Source organism: Zonotrichia leucophrys, chromosome 19 (assembly GCF_028769735.1).
Source record: "Zonotrichia leucophrys gambelii isolate GWCS_2022_RI chromosome 19, RI_Zleu_2.0, whole genome shotgun sequence".
Classification (NCBI taxonomy): domain Eukaryota; kingdom Metazoa; phylum Chordata; class Aves; order Passeriformes; family Passerellidae; genus Zonotrichia; species Zonotrichia leucophrys.
Window position 1 is genome coordinate 3,080,891 of NC_088188.1, and position 15,820 is coordinate 3,096,710.

At 46.2% G+C, this 15,820-nt stretch overlaps 1 protein-coding gene across 2 annotated transcripts in view; it reads left to right on the top strand.

Annotated features, from left to right (window-relative positions):
• The window catches only part of CASTOR2 (cytosolic arginine sensor for mTORC1 subunit 2), a 121,665-nt gene that overhangs the window by 80,897 nt on the left and 24,948 nt on the right, over window positions 1-15,820 (top strand). Inside the window, exon 1 of one of the 2 annotated variants that reach the window (XM_064729438.1) lies at window positions 5,010-5,231. The exons of the other annotated variant lie outside the window; for it this stretch is intronic. Coding sequence (XP_064585508.1) covers window positions 5,135-5,231 — 97 coding nt within the window. The 5' untranslated portion in view covers window positions 5,010-5,134. Of the gene's footprint in view, window positions 1-5,009; window positions 5,232-15,820 lie in introns of those variants that run through there. 2 annotated transcript variants of the gene reach the window in all.

Here is a 15,820-nt window from a genome sequence, read left to right on the forward strand (position 1 = left end):
TTTCAGTGCATTTCAGGAGGATGGGCTGGCTCTAAAGCAGCAGCATGTGCAGCAGGCCATGAAGTTCTGATACAATTGCAGTTTTGCAGAAGCTTTCAGTGCCCAAGATGGTAGTTGTACTGGTTTTGTTTCTGAGCATTTTGTTTAACTATTACTAAAAGTGCCTGTGGTTATTAAAAAACTCAGTTTGCCTGTGCTAATTTACATCTCTTGTATGTGCATCATTGCAGGCTGCTGCTTTGAGCTCTGTTGCAGTGCCCAGAGCTCTGGCACTGGGGTGGCACTGGCTGAGTGGTGAGTGTGGCTGGGGCAGCAGACAGCCCTGTCCTTCCCTCTGTAGGAAGCTGGAGACTAAATAAAGCAAATGGCAGGAATAGAAATACTGGTTTCATGATATATTGGATTGTGTCCCTGCCTGTGACAACCTCTGTTTGGCAGCTCCCACCTGCAGAGCACTCAATATTGCACCACTTTAAACATTTTCACGTGTAAAATAAATCCTCAGTTACCGTGCCAAAGTGGTTGAGTAGAGCAGGCTGCAGGATGATGATTTGTGAGTTGTGGGCAGGGAACCACCATTTTCAGCACCAGGTGCTAAATGGGTCTTTAACCTTCATTGTGGGGCTGGGGCACATGCATCAGCACTTCACTGGTTTGCAGCATTGCAGGATGAGCTGCTCCCACTGGGGACTGACCAGTGCTGTGGAGCACAATCCTAACTGATGATGAATGTATTGCTTTCCAAGCATAGGTAATAGCTCCTAAATTCCTGTCATGGGATCTGCAGTAAACTGACCCTGTGGAGAAAATGTACAGGTAATGTCCAGCTATACTGAGAAGGATCACCCTTTTCTTCAAGGGTACATGGACAGGGAAGTTATAAAAGCTTAATAAACAAATAAGTAGTTCATTGATTATTAACTCAAGTGCAGATTGCTTTTACATGTTTGAAGGACCATCTATGCCACACTTGGGAGAGACTGGGCTGCAACAACCCCATCTTCAGTGTTTTCTTGCTCTCTTTCATCTTTAGGATCAGTTGGGGGTTCTGGGAGTGGAGAGTCATCTCTAACTGTGTCTGGTTCAGAGGTCGGGATTTGTTTACTCTAAGGAAGAGGTCACACGAGTCCAGTGCAAACACAGCAGCTTTGTTCTGTGAGATGCTTCTCTTCTGTGCTTTCTTTCATACCCTGCTGTCCCATGGCATTTCACAACAACAGTGGGTCACAGCAGAGCTGAAAAAGTTATCTGTCCTTTGGTTTCTAGGATCCAAGCTTTGTTGTTCCAGTTCTAATTCTTACAAATTAAAGGTTAGTTGTGTCAAGGCAGCACTTTGGGAACAGAATTGGGGAGGACAGCCTGAAGGCAAGAGTGTGAGCTGAAGGCATGCTGAGGTGTGAGGTTGCTGCTGGGGCTGTGGCATGATCCAGTTTTAAGTTATTAGAAATGCATCTGCCCAAATTAAGGTGCAAACAAGACCATATGCCAAGGTTAGTAGTATTTTTATTTAATATTAAATAAAGGGGTTTATTGAATAGTATATGTGAGCGAGAGGAAAAGAGAAAAAGGAAGAGAAAGAAGTAGAAAAGAGGTGGAGGAACAGAAGGAAACACAAAACAAAGAAAATATCACCATTCCTTGGATCCCAAAGATGTTCCATTGATCCACTCCAGCTGGTCATCTTGGTAGTGAAGGTCCCCCAAAAAGCTCAGAATCTGATAGATTGATGTATATTCAGGCCAAGGGGAATGCCCCAGCACATCCCCCAGGGCAGGGACCAGGCTCTTGCAGCAGACTCTGCATCTGTTGCATCATTTTGCATCAGGTGCAGTCCTGTGGTGCAAAGGCTCAGGAATGAGTCTGGGGAGTGCTTTGGGGGGTCTCTGATGGGTTATGACACCCCCTCCTCTGCCTCTCACTTGAATGTCCCATGGATGTGGCCTGTGGGGTTGGGGTTCCACAGCTGGGCCAGTTTGTGTAAGGGAGGATGGGAGTTCAGTGCCTCTGACCAGAGGTGACACCATACACCCAAAACCTCCTTCTCCCCACCCCATTTCATAGGGAGGCTTTATAAAGCTGGCTTCTGTGGGCTCCCCCACCCCAAACCAGCCAGAGATGATTCTCAGTGCAGCTGCTGGGTTTGGCTTCTTGTGGATGCATTCCTTTCCCTCAGCCTTGTTTGTTTTTTCCCTTGACCTGAGCTGATTGAACAATGGTGTCTCCTTTATCTTATCTAGGCAGCTTAGCTTACAGTCCAGAGTTCCAGTCGGGATCTTCAAGGAGGCTTCTGTGATTGTAGCATCTTTGTACAGTTTTTGCTATAGTGGGCAAAACTCCTCCATAACAGTTTAAAAGCATGAGCCATTGTGGTGATGTGTGCAGGAGTCCCAGGATGAGGGAAGAGATGAGAATCTTGACTCCATGTTTCAGAAGGATGGTTTATAATTTTATGATATATATTATATTAAAAGAAAATTATATTTTAAAACTATACTAAAAGAATAGAAGAAGGGATTTATTCAGAAGGCTAGAAAAGAATGGAAGGATAATAAAATCTTGTGACTGCTCACAGCCTCTACACAGGTGGCTGTCACTGGGCATCAGGTAAAAACAACTCACATGGGCCAATCACAGATGCACCTGTTGCATTCTACAACAGCAGATAATCATTGTTTACATTTTGTTTCTGAAGCCTTTCAGCTTCTCAGGAGAAAATTCCTAGCAAAAGTATTTTTCAGAAAATACATCCATGACAAACCATTTCAGTCCATGACAGGCTGTGTGTCTGTCTGCCCATGGACTGAGCAGCTCAGGAGAGGGTAACGCTGGGAGCAGGGTGTTAGTCTGCATCACTTAGAGCTCCTTCTCTGGGACATCCATCATCTCTCTCAGTCAGTTCTTGCAGAATTTGTGTTTATTCTGAAGATGTCTGGTTTATTTCTTTACTTAAGAGCTTGTGCTGTGTTTCTGCTAAGCCCTGTCATGGGACTGACTTTTGCTTTTGATTGCCTGCAATGTACAGTGAAGTTCCACTTCACACTTCTTGGATTATGGCTGCAGAAATGAATTTAAACTATTCTTGTTTCTACTTATCTTCTTTGCTCTCCTTTGCTTCTCATGCTCTGAAAGCAGCCAGAATGTATTTTTGCTTATATCCATGGTCTCTCTGGATTAGGTGGAAATGTAAACTCATGGAGGCAAGGAACACCTTTGGAAACAAGTGCAGGGCCCTTTGGAGTACGGCTGTTTCTACTCCATTTGCTGCAAGTGATCAGTAAAAACTTAGATTAAAAACTTAGGTCATGCAGGCATTTAAAACCAAACTGCATGTTATATGAACCCACTCTCAGGTGGTGAGGCATGCTGAACATCTTGAAGCTGCTTTTCTGCTTGCTCTTTTTTATATTTTTTTTTTTAATAATTAGCACCTCACCTTCCTCTGCAGGGTTTTCTTTTCCCCATCAGGTGCTGCAGGGTGGGCAGGTAGAATTCAAGCCACAGTGGTGCTTCTGGCTCAACAATTGGCCCTTCCAGGCATCCTTTGGGCTGTGCCTTGTCCTGCTCGAGGGTCTCGAGGAGCTGCAGAAGTGGCTGTGGGGTTGAACCCCCACCGTCCCTGTCAGGGAGGGGAATGGTGGCTCTGACAGAGCAGAGGAGGGAGTGCTGCCTGCTCCCAGCTGAGCAGTGGGTGCTTCATGGGCTCCCACTGGGGCCAGCTCTGCTCCATCAGGGCTCTGTCCTGGCCCTCATGCTGCAGGGCTCCTGCACCTTTTAAGTGGTTACTGCTTTGGCAGAGTTTAGATGAGCACTGCTTGCCCATTTTCTTTCTTACAGACTAATCTGGAAAACCTTTTAGCTGGTGGTATTTTCCATTATAGAATGGTTTGTGTTGGAAGGAAAAGATCATCTTGTTCCTCTGTTTCTCCCTCTTTCTAAACATTTGCATTTCTGTTGATGAGGATTTGCAGTAATGCAGACACCTCTTGATGCATTCCAGGATAAAGTAAACACTCTGTGGGAGAAGTTCTTTGCTTATAACTAATCATTTATTCCCCTAATTTGAATGGAAAGCAACATTTTACTTATCTTTTTAAACTGTCAGCTTAATTCTGTGTTTGTTACCAGTGTAAACTCTTGTCTCTGGAGCATTCTGGGCAATTTGCAAACAGAGAAGTTACACATATTGTGCTCAGCACAAGTTGGCAGGGGCCACTGGGTTGATGAAATGTCAGTTCTCCTTACCCAGCCCAGGCAGATTTTGGCATACCTGGAGTTGCAGGTGATGTTAATGCAGTCTGAGATGCTGCTAGCAGTTTGCATCATGGATTGTGCAATACATGGAATCAATAGGCTATTAAAGAGGCTGCAGGCTCTCTGCTGCTGGGTTATTTCAGATAATGCATTAAATACAACTGGGAGTGATAAGACTAATTACCATAGACTGGCTGTATTTTACCTGAAGATCTTTCAGCTGTGGGGTTTTTTTTGTTTACATGGTGTATATTTGAGATGTACACAACTCTCATCACCAGACAGGGCCAGCAGTGCACTCTGTGAGTGTAGGAAGGAGGTGGTTATGCCGTGCAAATTCTGTTGTAAAAGCCAGGCAGGAGTTAGGAGCAGGGCCTTTGAGACGGAGAGCTGGGATCCAGTGAGATGCTTTGCAAGATGATCTGTGGCAGACACTGGTCCCAGCCCCCAAAGCTGGTATTCTGTGCCCCAAATGGAGCTCCTCTTTGCTGGAGGTTGTTTAAAAATACATGTCAGTGAAACAGAGCTCACAGGCCTCCTTGGCACAGGGCCCATAGCTAATCACTAGAGATTTCACAGTGAAGTTTTTCTGAGTGTCTGTTTGATTAATGGTTCATATTTTGCTGATCTGACACTTTTTATTTTAATTCTTAAATCTAATACATATTACTTATATGACTTAAATATGTTTTAATTCCATCTTAAATCAGTGGAACAATCTTTACAGTGGAGTTGGCTTTTTTTTTTTGCACAGCAGCAGCAGCATGTTTGCAGAGGCTCGTGCTTGGACATGCAGCTGGTTAGTAGGATTCTTCACAATCCCGTTGTATGCACTTCCCTGGAAGTCACTTAAAAGTAAGAAACCAAAGAGCTCAGAAACACCATGGAGCTGAACCTCAGTGCATTATGCCTCAAGGCTATGAGGGATAACCCTGCTGCTCTCCCAGGAGAGAGGTTTGGTATGTCAGGCTGTCGCAAAGGTATGTGCAGAGAGGCTGGGTGGGAATGGGAATGCATGTTTGGGTCCACTGAGATGACCTTGCAAAGTCCAGCTGGTTTCCCTTGGCCAAAATTTGAGTATGTCAGAGTGAAACTTGATTTTTACAAGTTCACACAGTCTGTATGCTGCTCCCTTCCTTTTAAGTAAAACATCCTTTTCTTTCCCCCAGGCAGGAAAGCCCCCCGGGCGTGCTCCCATTGTGGCCGCGCTGTGTGGGGACAGGCTGTGTGTGGCTGTGTGGGGACAGGCTGTGTGTGGCTGTGCTCCCCCTGTCCGGGGACAGGCTGTGTGTGCTGGCTGTCTCCCTGGTGGGACAGGCTGTGTGTGACTGTCTGGGGACAGGCTGTGTGCTGGCTGGCTGTGCTCTCCCTGTCCGGGGACAGGCTGTGTGTGGCTGTGTGGGGACAGGCTGTGTGTGGCTGTGCTCCCCCTGTCCGGGGACAGGCTGTGTGTGGCTGTCTGGGGACAGGCTGTGTGTGGCTGTCTGTGCTCCCCCTGTGTGGGGACAGGCTGTGTGCTGGCTGTGTGGGGACAGGCTGTGTGCTGCCACTCTGGCACCAGGGCTGCAGCAGCAAGTGCAGCCGGTGTTGGATAAACAGTGCCCCTCCATCTGTTCAGCTGTGCATTCCTCAGGATGCCTTTCCCCCCTGCTTTGCACACATGCACGAGGAAGGCACTGCTGTCCAAGTACAGCCGTGCCCAAGGGTTCATTAACAAGGGGTTTAGCAGTTGTGCCATGTTTGCCTGCAGGGCTTTGATCTTGAGAAGGGCACTCAGCAGCAACACCCCTGCTGCCATATCAAGGGCCTTTGTCCCAAGCACCTGGGGCTGGAGGATCAGCAGGGAGGAGCTTTGAAATGAACCAGGAGTTTTTCTCCTAAAACTATGAATCTTTGTCTCAGTTAAATGTGCTTGCTATTTTTCAGTGCTACAAGTGATCAGTTATTGTAAAATCCCTAAGCAGTTTGTATTGAAGAGAAATCTGTGACAAATGCAAGTAAACCTACTGCTTTTGACATTTGTTTCTCTTAATATTTTCAGTCCTGAATGACAAATGGACTGTGTTCTTTGTGGTTAGCAAGGACTACTTGCAGAAGTCTCATGCATTCATGCCTTCACAGCTCTAAACAACTTCTCAAGCCAGCTTTTCCAGCAAATTTCCTCTTCCTGTGGTTAATGGTTGAAGATCATAATAGCTAGGTGGCAGAAGTCCCCAAAACAAGGCAGTATTCTCCATGTAATAATATATCTTAGTACATTTGTTAAGTTTTTGTATGCTATTCCTTCTCCCCTACCTGCACTACTTCAGTCCAGCTCTAACACTGTTACACCAGCTAATTCATTTTCATGTCTTTGCTTTCTCTTTGTCCTGCTTTCTTGGGTTTTTGCTCATGTTCTCAAGAGCAGTCCTGCCAGGCTGTGCTTCCACAGGGACTGCAATCACTGCCTCCAGAGCACTCCTGACAGTAGTGGGGTCTGCTCTGTGCTGCAAGGGCTTTTAAAGCCTACAAGTCTCTCCCTGAGCTGACATAGTGCTCTCCAAGTGACTGCATTTATTTTTTCTTTCTCCACCTTCCCAGGGTTGTTTTTATTCCTGTGTGTGACACCAGTGGAGTGCACAGCACACTGCCTTCCCATCAGGTAGTCCAGGGTTTGGTTTATTTATAGGTCAGGAGAGCATGAGTGGCATTTCCAGGTTTAGGGAGGTGGAAGAGAGAAACAACAGAAGGGAGCAGCTTGCTAGCAAAGAAGAGATTATTTGTCAGATTATGTCTCTTGCTCTTCCTGGAATCAGCTCATTTGTTTGAGAGGACCAGCATGAGAAAGGCAGAAGTCCTTTTCCTTTGTCAGGAAATCTCTGTGCTGGGATTACAGCAGCACACAGGGCCCTTGCCTAAACTGGGGGTGACATGATATGGGAGCTTGTGGTGTGCCACTGAACTGATTTTATTTCTGCCTTCAGAGGCAGTGTGCCTGCTTTGGCTCTCTTTAGGTTCAGAGATAGGAAGTGTAGGAAAGGAAATATTTCTGGCTTCTGGAAACTTTCTTCTCTTTTTTTATGTAGCTCATAGTCTGCAAGCAAAAGTCTTTGTTGCTCTGCCAGTATGGCTGTTAAGAAGAAAAGATAAAAATATGCCAAAGAAGATTTTAAAGGAGCACCAACAGGCAATGATCTTACCAGCAGATAAAAAAATCCTTCATTTTTTTCTCAGCATCTCTTATGTAGTGCTTCTCCCCCACCCTCTTATTTTTGTCTTCTGAACTATCACTGTGCGATAGAAAAAAACAATATTGAGAAATTTAGTGTCTGCACAGAAGCACAGCCTGTCCCTTTAAACTACAGAGAAGCCTTAGTGGAATTTCTATTCTGGGAATAGTTAATTCTGTTTGAGGTTGGGCAAGAGAGAAGCGCTCGCAGGCTTAGTAGCAATATTTTTACTCCATTTGTTTTTTCTCTTAAGGATTTGCCTGCCTCATTTGATGGAAAGTGCATTTATTGATCAATCCTCCACTAAGGAGAAGATCTTGGAGAAAAAGAGGGTGAGAGAAAGAAAGAAAAACAACCAAACAAAAAGCCAAAAGACAGTATTTGTAGCTGTAGTGCTGTTATGTAATAGCCATTATGTAATGTCTGTTGGTGCCAACTAAAAATATACTGGAAGATAACTTCCAATTCATTGAAGCATTTAACTAGCATCATCCCAGGGTTTCTGGTTCTGGATTCAACCCCTTCTGCAGATGTTGTAAAGAGCTTACAAGTCCCCTAGGTAGCACAACAACCCATTCTGTCTTTTATCCTTCTTCTTGTCCACTCTTGATTTCTTTCTTATAACTGGAGTTTTAGAAAAGGTAAATCCCTCTTCAGGTCACCTCTCTGCATACCCCACTGACCATGCCATTGGTCCATAGAGCCTCTCTCTTAATGCTTTGTTCAGCTGAGCTTTAAATGTCTGTGGCAGAGCCTGGGTTTCAGGAGAAGCTGAGCGTAAAGCGTAGCAGGGATTAGATTTTGCAGCAGGCGTTGAAAACTTGACAGCTTCATAGGTGGTGTTTTACAGGAGATTGTTCTCCTGTAGCTGAGCTGCAGCTAAAAGTGCCTTGCCTTTTCCATCCTTAAGCTTCTCCCTGAACTGCCAGCAGGACCTGCAACCATGCCCAAATGCTCAGCGTGGCTACAGTTGCAGAAATGGGCACCCCAAGACACCCACAGCTGGCTCTGGTGCGATGCAGACCAAGGTTTGCCCTTCCTCTCTGAAGCACAATGTCTGTGCAGAACCTGGAGTGCCATTTCCTGGGGCAGCCCGGGCTGGGCAGTGCTGCAGGATGGAAGTGCCTTGGCCAGGGCTTGAGGGCAGTGGCAGCCTCTTTGGGGAGGGAAGGAGACATCAGCTGTGATGCCCTACATGGTCCTCTTGACACAAGAGAACATGACAGGCTGCTGAAAGTGACCCAAGGAGGAGCAGCAGGGAGGTGACCCAGACATCAGCAGCAAGCTGCATCACTGAAAGGGACCCAGCAAAGTTTCTTGATTTGGACAACAAAAGTCTAAATAGTGCTGGCTGGAAAAGCCATGAGCAAAAAACCTCTTTATAACCAGGATTTCAGCCTGCACAGAGCCTTACAATATTGTAAATAACATGATGTATCACAGAATTGTGTGAGTGCTTTAATTAAAGCCTCATGATAGTGCTGGGGGAGGGTAGCAGACATGTTATTCACCAGAGATGAAGCTGAGGTGTGGTTGAAGCAACTTCACACAGAGGGATTCAGAAAGTGGGGTTTAGACTCCCATCTTGTGCTGTAGTTGATGTAAAGGATTGCCATTTCTGTTTGTCATTATTGAGAAGTCATGGTACTGTTCTGTACCTAAGCACTGAGACTGTCCAATGGCATAAATCAATATTCAGGTTTGTTACTGCAGTAGATACATCCTGTTAATGAACAATGGCCAAGGAGACAAATAGCTCCATTGCAGGCATAACAGGTGAGGAGGGAACTGTCCAAGCCCTCCAGAGTCACTGTTTCAATTCCTAAATGGGATCAGCAGGGGATTTTATTTTTCAGAAGAGCAAAGGCTTAGTATGTCTTCAAGACTTACTTCAAGACAAGTCTTGAAGTATTTGTTTTGCATGAATTTACACAAGAAGCATCTTGCAATTGCATCCCACAAGCATTATGTGCATCAAGCAACACGTTTTGTTCTTGAAGGTGCAGAAGAAGTCATTAGTACCTATCATAGTTATTGTTGTTGCTATTGTTTTATTACAGCAGCAGAATGAAGTGAAAGTGCATGTAAGTCCTAGTTAAACTCAGTTTCTTCTGTAGGAACAGAAACAGGGAACCAATGGTGCTTTGTGTGTGCATTGGCTACGTGTCAGCTGCAATGACAAGGGAAGTCATGTTGTGTCAAGTTTTAATAAGGGGGAAATCCTCATAAGTAGAACTAAGATTTTATCCAACTAGTAGTTTTGTCTGCTTGCTTTTAACTGAAACAGCCTAATTTCTGCCACATGAATGTGCTTCAAATCCTAGCTCCTGGTCACATGCAGGAAGCCTTTTGGCTGGAAGATGCCTGTGTAGGAATGGCAGTGGGGTTTGGGTTAAAGCAGTGGATCAGGACATAGAAATCCTATCGTGTGATCAGGTGTTTTAACCTGGTTGTGTGTTGATGCTTGTCTCTGGTAGTTGTTGAGTGATGTGGATGCTTGCTCAAAACTACAGCAAATTAGGTGAGTGATAATTTTTTAGCACTCTGGGATACAGATTAGGACTCTACAGACTCAGGTTAGCATGATTTGCTTTCTGTGGGGTAAGATACAGTGCACAGTGCTTGTTCCTTTGTTTGTATGAAGACAGGGAGTCTATGCAAAAGCTTTTTGCTGAGGTGTGTGTGAATAGAAACCACTCTCAATTTCCTTGTGTTTAGGATCCCAAGTAGCAGACACTTGGAGAAGAAACAGGTGAAAGCTGTGGAAAAAAGAGGCAGTGGGTTTACTGCTGCCTTGCTGGTCCAGCCAAGCACAGTTAGAGCAATACACTGACTTTGGTCCACTTCCCTTGGTGACAACAGCAGCATAATAATTGAAGACAGGACCATAAATCTTTTAGTGCCAGGAAAAAGCTGAAGGTCTGAAACATTGAATAGGGAACAAGATCCACTCTCCTGCACATGCTCCCCAGTGGGAAATGCACAGGGGCAGCCAGCATGGAGCAGATCCTGGACCATTGGCTGTCCTTGGAAAGCTGGAAACCATTGCACTGCAGGTCCTCAGTTTGCTTTAAATGGAGCCAGTTTGGGGAGTTGGCTCTGCTGCATCATGGTTTTATATTCTTATGGACAAGATGTGTTGAGGAAAGCTTTCATTACATTCTGAATAGGCACAAATAAACCAGGGAGTACTGTATCAGTGGTATTGTTGTGTGGGATTGTTATCTAAAACACTGTTGCATCTGGAAGCTCTGACTAGCTCTTTGATTGGAAATCAGCTGGGTTTGTTATTGTGCCTATGTTTAAATTGTACTTTCCTTAAAATGTCTTTAGTCTACATCTTGCATTAAAAATCCACAATTTTACGGCCAGAAGATGCCCTGGCTGTTGCTCCTGTACAACTGTTTCCCCACCAAATATGCCATAGCCATTAAATCACCCCCTACAGTGACCTGCATATCTTTAAGCATTTAAATGACTTCTGTAAATTAAGCTTTTAGGATTAGTCATCGTAGATTTGCAGCATCATTGGTGTGTTGCCAAGGTCCCCAGTTTTGTCACCATGACTACTACCACAGGCTTACTGAGAAACACCAACTGCAGGGAAGTTTATTCACGTGCCAGAATGTGAGTGAGTGATGGATGACGTTTCACCAACCACAGCCAGAGGAGCACCTGGGTGTTTATATCCAGGTGGGCCTCCAGAGGGGAGAAGATGCTGTTACCCTTCAGGGAAAATCACCATCATACTTATTTCTTACATTGTCACTTGTGTGTGTTCAATTAATAGTGTGCCTGGAGAAGATTGGTGCCTACTCTCAGAAATGCTCTTATCCTGTGGGGATTATCCCTTCCCAGGAAAGGCAGTCCTCACCATGGGGTGTGAAGCTGCAGGAGAGCTGATCCTGTGTTGAAGTAATTGTAATGATCAAATCTCCTGGTACTGCCTAGTGAGATGAAGTATCATGTTTGGGAGATTTCTTTTTAAACCTCAGCACTGAAAAACAGAATTCCATGGTTTGTCTCCAGTGGGGAATTCACAACCCAGCTCTTCTCTGCTGTTGCTTCTTTAGGTATCTGCCTACCTTGTGCAAGGGCAAGCTCCTGGCCCCTGTATTCATTTTCTTCAGGCATTTGGGAATTAAGTCTTTACAAATAACACTGCTGGAAACTCTTAAGTGCCTCTTTTTCAGTTTGGTGCTCTTCTATTGTTTAAAAACTCATCCCTGTAGCTCTCCTTCACCTTCTCCCACAACATCTCCTTCAATATTTCATATCTCCTTGGATATAACATGTATACATGAGTTTACCTGGGAGATCTTGAAGAGAATGTGCATTTAGTAGCATAATCTGGTGTATTTTTTCTTATAATGTTGATATTCATGACTCTTTCTCATGTAGTTGTGTCTTGTTCCTCATCACATGATTTGTTTCATAATGGCTCAGGACCAAAGTTGTCCTGGCTGAACCTCCTGTCTCCTGGTACATGTCCTGGACTCTTCTACTGAATCCTTCAAGAAAAGTGCCCGAAATCATCAGTTCACTGGCACCTCAAGGAAGAAGGGTCCAAGTTTGAAATGTCTTACACGGTCCTTGGAGGGAGAAGGAAATCCAGGGAATGGTTCTTAGCTCCCTATCAGCTCTGCAGCACTTGTCCTGCTCCAGGCAGGAGTGCTGATAAACAGGCTGCCCAGCAGTGTCCTCAGTGCCAGGCAGGAGCAAAGCCCTTCTCAGAGTGTTTTTCTTCATGCATGAATCTGCCTTTTCCAACTCCTCCCATCCCACTCCCATCTCCTCTCACGAGAGCTCCTCACAGCTCTTGTAGCTGAGCATCTCTCTAAGGGTGGCTGCCCTGTCTGAATGTGGGATCCTCCCTGTGCTGTTCCACCAGCTCTGGGCTGCCAGCTTCCCATCTTGGCATCAATGCCTGAGTGGGTTTTTTGTTTTTGAAAGAGATTCTTTGAATTCAAAACATAGCAAATTCCTGGTGGAGGCAGCTGATGGATTATGCTCTGTGAGTGCTCTGTGCCTGGGACTTGCTCTTCTGTGATCCTTCCCTGACCTTCCAGCAACAGTGCCAAAAACCTCTGTTGTGGGTTACGGATCAGAAATGCATAAATAGAATGAACCAATTTGCTGGGGTCAAAAAGGGGACAAATGCTTCTGATGCCAACTCACATGTGTGGCCTGAAGACAAACTGTCCTACAAGGCAGCTACTCCCTGAAAATGGGGCTAGTCAGGAGGAGAGAGCATAGCTGTGTGCTTACGTGTTCTCTGGAGGAGCATTGTCTAGTGATGAACACAACTATGTGATATGTTTTTGTGCTAGCAGACCACCACAACCCAACTGCTTCTTCCATTTAGGAGGTTCCCACTTCAACCCTTCTGGTTTCCTTGTATTTTGGGTTTATCTCTAATTTCCCACAAATAAGCTGTCAAGTTCTTCACCACTCCCATTCCCCTGAACAAAACTGCTTTTGCAGGGTATTTTCACCTATGCAGTAAATGCTTGTTCTGAGCACTGTGTGGGTGTTGGGGTTTAGGAGTTCTCCTTTTGTTTTTTTTCTCTTAGAAAATTTTCTCCCATTTTTTGTTGCTAAGAGACAATTGCAACCAGGTAATTCAGAGAGACAAAAAAAGTTTGCTTGGAAAGGCTGTGGCTGGCTGCTCTCTTATCTGGGGGGGTTTCTCATGGAGGGGCAGAGATACAACAAGAATTGGGCTGGAAAAGGTGGTTGGATGGACCTCCTTGTTGTCATTGTAGTGCAAGAGTTCCATGTTGCTAGAGTTTTGTACCTCCTTGATGTTTCTTGTAGGCAGCTCCTCTAGGCATTGACTCTTCCTCACAGCAGCCAACAGTCCTCTCAACCAACCAATTCACTCTTTTATAACACTCTTCTGATTGGCTACAGGTGTGGCCTGTTAACATCAGGCCTGTTCCCAGTCTCTAATAATTGGCTCAGCTGTGACTCTTTAGGGCGTAAGATTACTTTCTATACTACCTTTATTTACTTATGTTCTATCCCCCTACCGCTCCCAGCCCACTCTTGTTTTCTTGGCATCCACAGGGGAGACAGCCTGGGGTGGCTGTGGGGAGAGTTCCCACCACTGTGGGGTTCTTTCTGCTGCCTTTCTTCTACCATCAGCAGGAAATCTGGGATCCCAGAGCCCTTTCCCAATCCCAGGGAGCCTTTCCTGGCTCTGTTCCAGAGCTGGGCTGCTGCTGCCCAGCCCTGCTGTGCCTCTGCTACTGCTCTGGGTTTTTGCTACACTGAATTGGGAAAGGGGTTGGATGGAGCTCCCAGCCCGTTCTTGTTTTCTTGGCATCCATAGGGGAGACAGGCTGTGGTCGCTGGGGGGAGAGTTCCCCACACCTGCGGGGTTCTGTCTGCTGCCTTTCTTCTAACGTGAGCGCAGCTCTGCTCATAAGAGTGGCCATTGTACCTTATCAAGGCTCTGCCTCACTAAAAAGGGACTTTCACCATCTGTGGGGTGCCTCAGGGGAAACCTGAGGGGGTGCCTGAGGGGATCCCTGAGCCCGTTCAGGAGCCGGTCTGCTGCTGCCCAGCCCCTGCCGTTTTTTCTGCCACTGCTCTGGGTTTTTGCTACACTGAGCCCACACTCCTGGCCTGTGGGAACAGCAGGCAGTGCCAGCTCCAGCTGCCGAGCTCCTGCTACAGCCCAGCTCCGCCATCCAGCCCGGCCGCCATCACCGTGTGCTGCCCGGGCCCGGCCCACAGCGCCCCCTGCCGGCCCGGGGGAGTCCCTGCCCGCCCGGAGCCCGCAGCGCCCCTGGCGGCCGTGCCCAGAACTGCACCCAGGGGAAGGGCCCTGCTCTGCAGCAGGACAAGGCCGGGCTGGGCCTGCGCTGCTGCTGCTGTTTGCTTGTTTGTTATACACACATATTCCAGTAAAAGAACTGTTGTTTCCCATAGCTTTGCCTGAAAACCCCCTTAATTTCAAAGTTATAATAATTCAGAGGAAAAGGGGTCATGTTTTCCATTCCAAGAAGGCTCCTGCTTTCCAATGTCAGTCCCTTTCCATATTTGTATTTATCTTGGCTGTTCTGGAGAAGCAGGGGAAAAATACACTTCCACTTGGAACCAAGATGGTTCCACTCAGAACCATCTTGACATAAGTGAATTTTGTGCCCATTTCTTCCAAGACTGTGTGCACTGATCCCAGGGTGGAAATAAAGATGTAAAATCCTGAGCTGTCATAACCCTGTTTGGGTTAACTGGCTGCCTCCAAAGCACACTGCCTGGTGTTGAAAGCATCCCATTTTTAATTACTACTAATGCTGCTATTTTTGATGGCACTTAGCACTGGATTACTCAAAAGCCTGGCTGTCTCAGGAACACCAGTGTTATCCACAGGCAATGCAGAGAGGACTCAGGTTTTGCCAAGCCTCATCCAACTATGCAGAGGCAAGAAAAAACCCTTCTGTGTCCTGTTTGCTTCATTTTCAGCTAATTCTTCTATCCTGGTTGGTTTTATCCGTGGTTTCTAGCCTGTGCTCCACCTCCATCTCTCTGTATCCTGACGAAGGAAGTGCTGTGATGAAATGTTAATGTTCAGATTCCTGCTGTGAGCAGCAGCGCTCGCATCCTGCTGTGTAATGTTCCTTGTCATGGGCTGCAGTGCTCAGTGCCTGAGCTAGGCTCCTTTCCCTTCCCTTCCCTTCCCTTCCCTTCCCTTCCCTTCCCTTCCCTTCCCTTCCCTTCCCTTCCCTTCCCTTCCCTCCCTGCCCTTCCCTGCCCTGCCCTCCCTGCCCTGCCCTGCCCTGCCCTCAGCTGGCTGTGCTAGTGAGGCTGTGCTGGGCACTGCTCCTGCCTTCTCTCCATCCCAGCATAAATACCTGGTGTGCTCTATCTCTCATGGTCCTTATCAGCTCCAGCTTTGTTTACTCGCATAATTCTCTCAGTGCCTTATCAGATGAGCATGATTTCAAAGTGTTAAGAGCATCAGTGCCTCTAACAGTTTTGCAGTAGCTTGCCTTGCACTCAGATTAGATGCAGATGTAATAATAATAGAAAATTGAATAATAGAAAGTTCCTGTTTGGGTAGAGATGCTTCTCTTCCTGGATTAATAATAGAAGCATGGAGACCTGTTGGAAAGGAGCAGGGTTTGCTCATGTGGTTTAATCCTAGCTGTGTCTCTGATACCTGTTTTATGGGTTCATGCTCAGGAGCAGTGCAGAAAGCCCCCATGTCCCATAGCAAGGCCACATGTGCTTCCCCAGCACATGAAGAGAAGGGGATTCCTTCTTGTCCCTGTGGTTGGGTAACAAGGCCCACCTGAGCAATGCCTCATTTCTCCTGGATGTTTGGAGATGTTAGTTTTGTAAAGAAGGGCTGT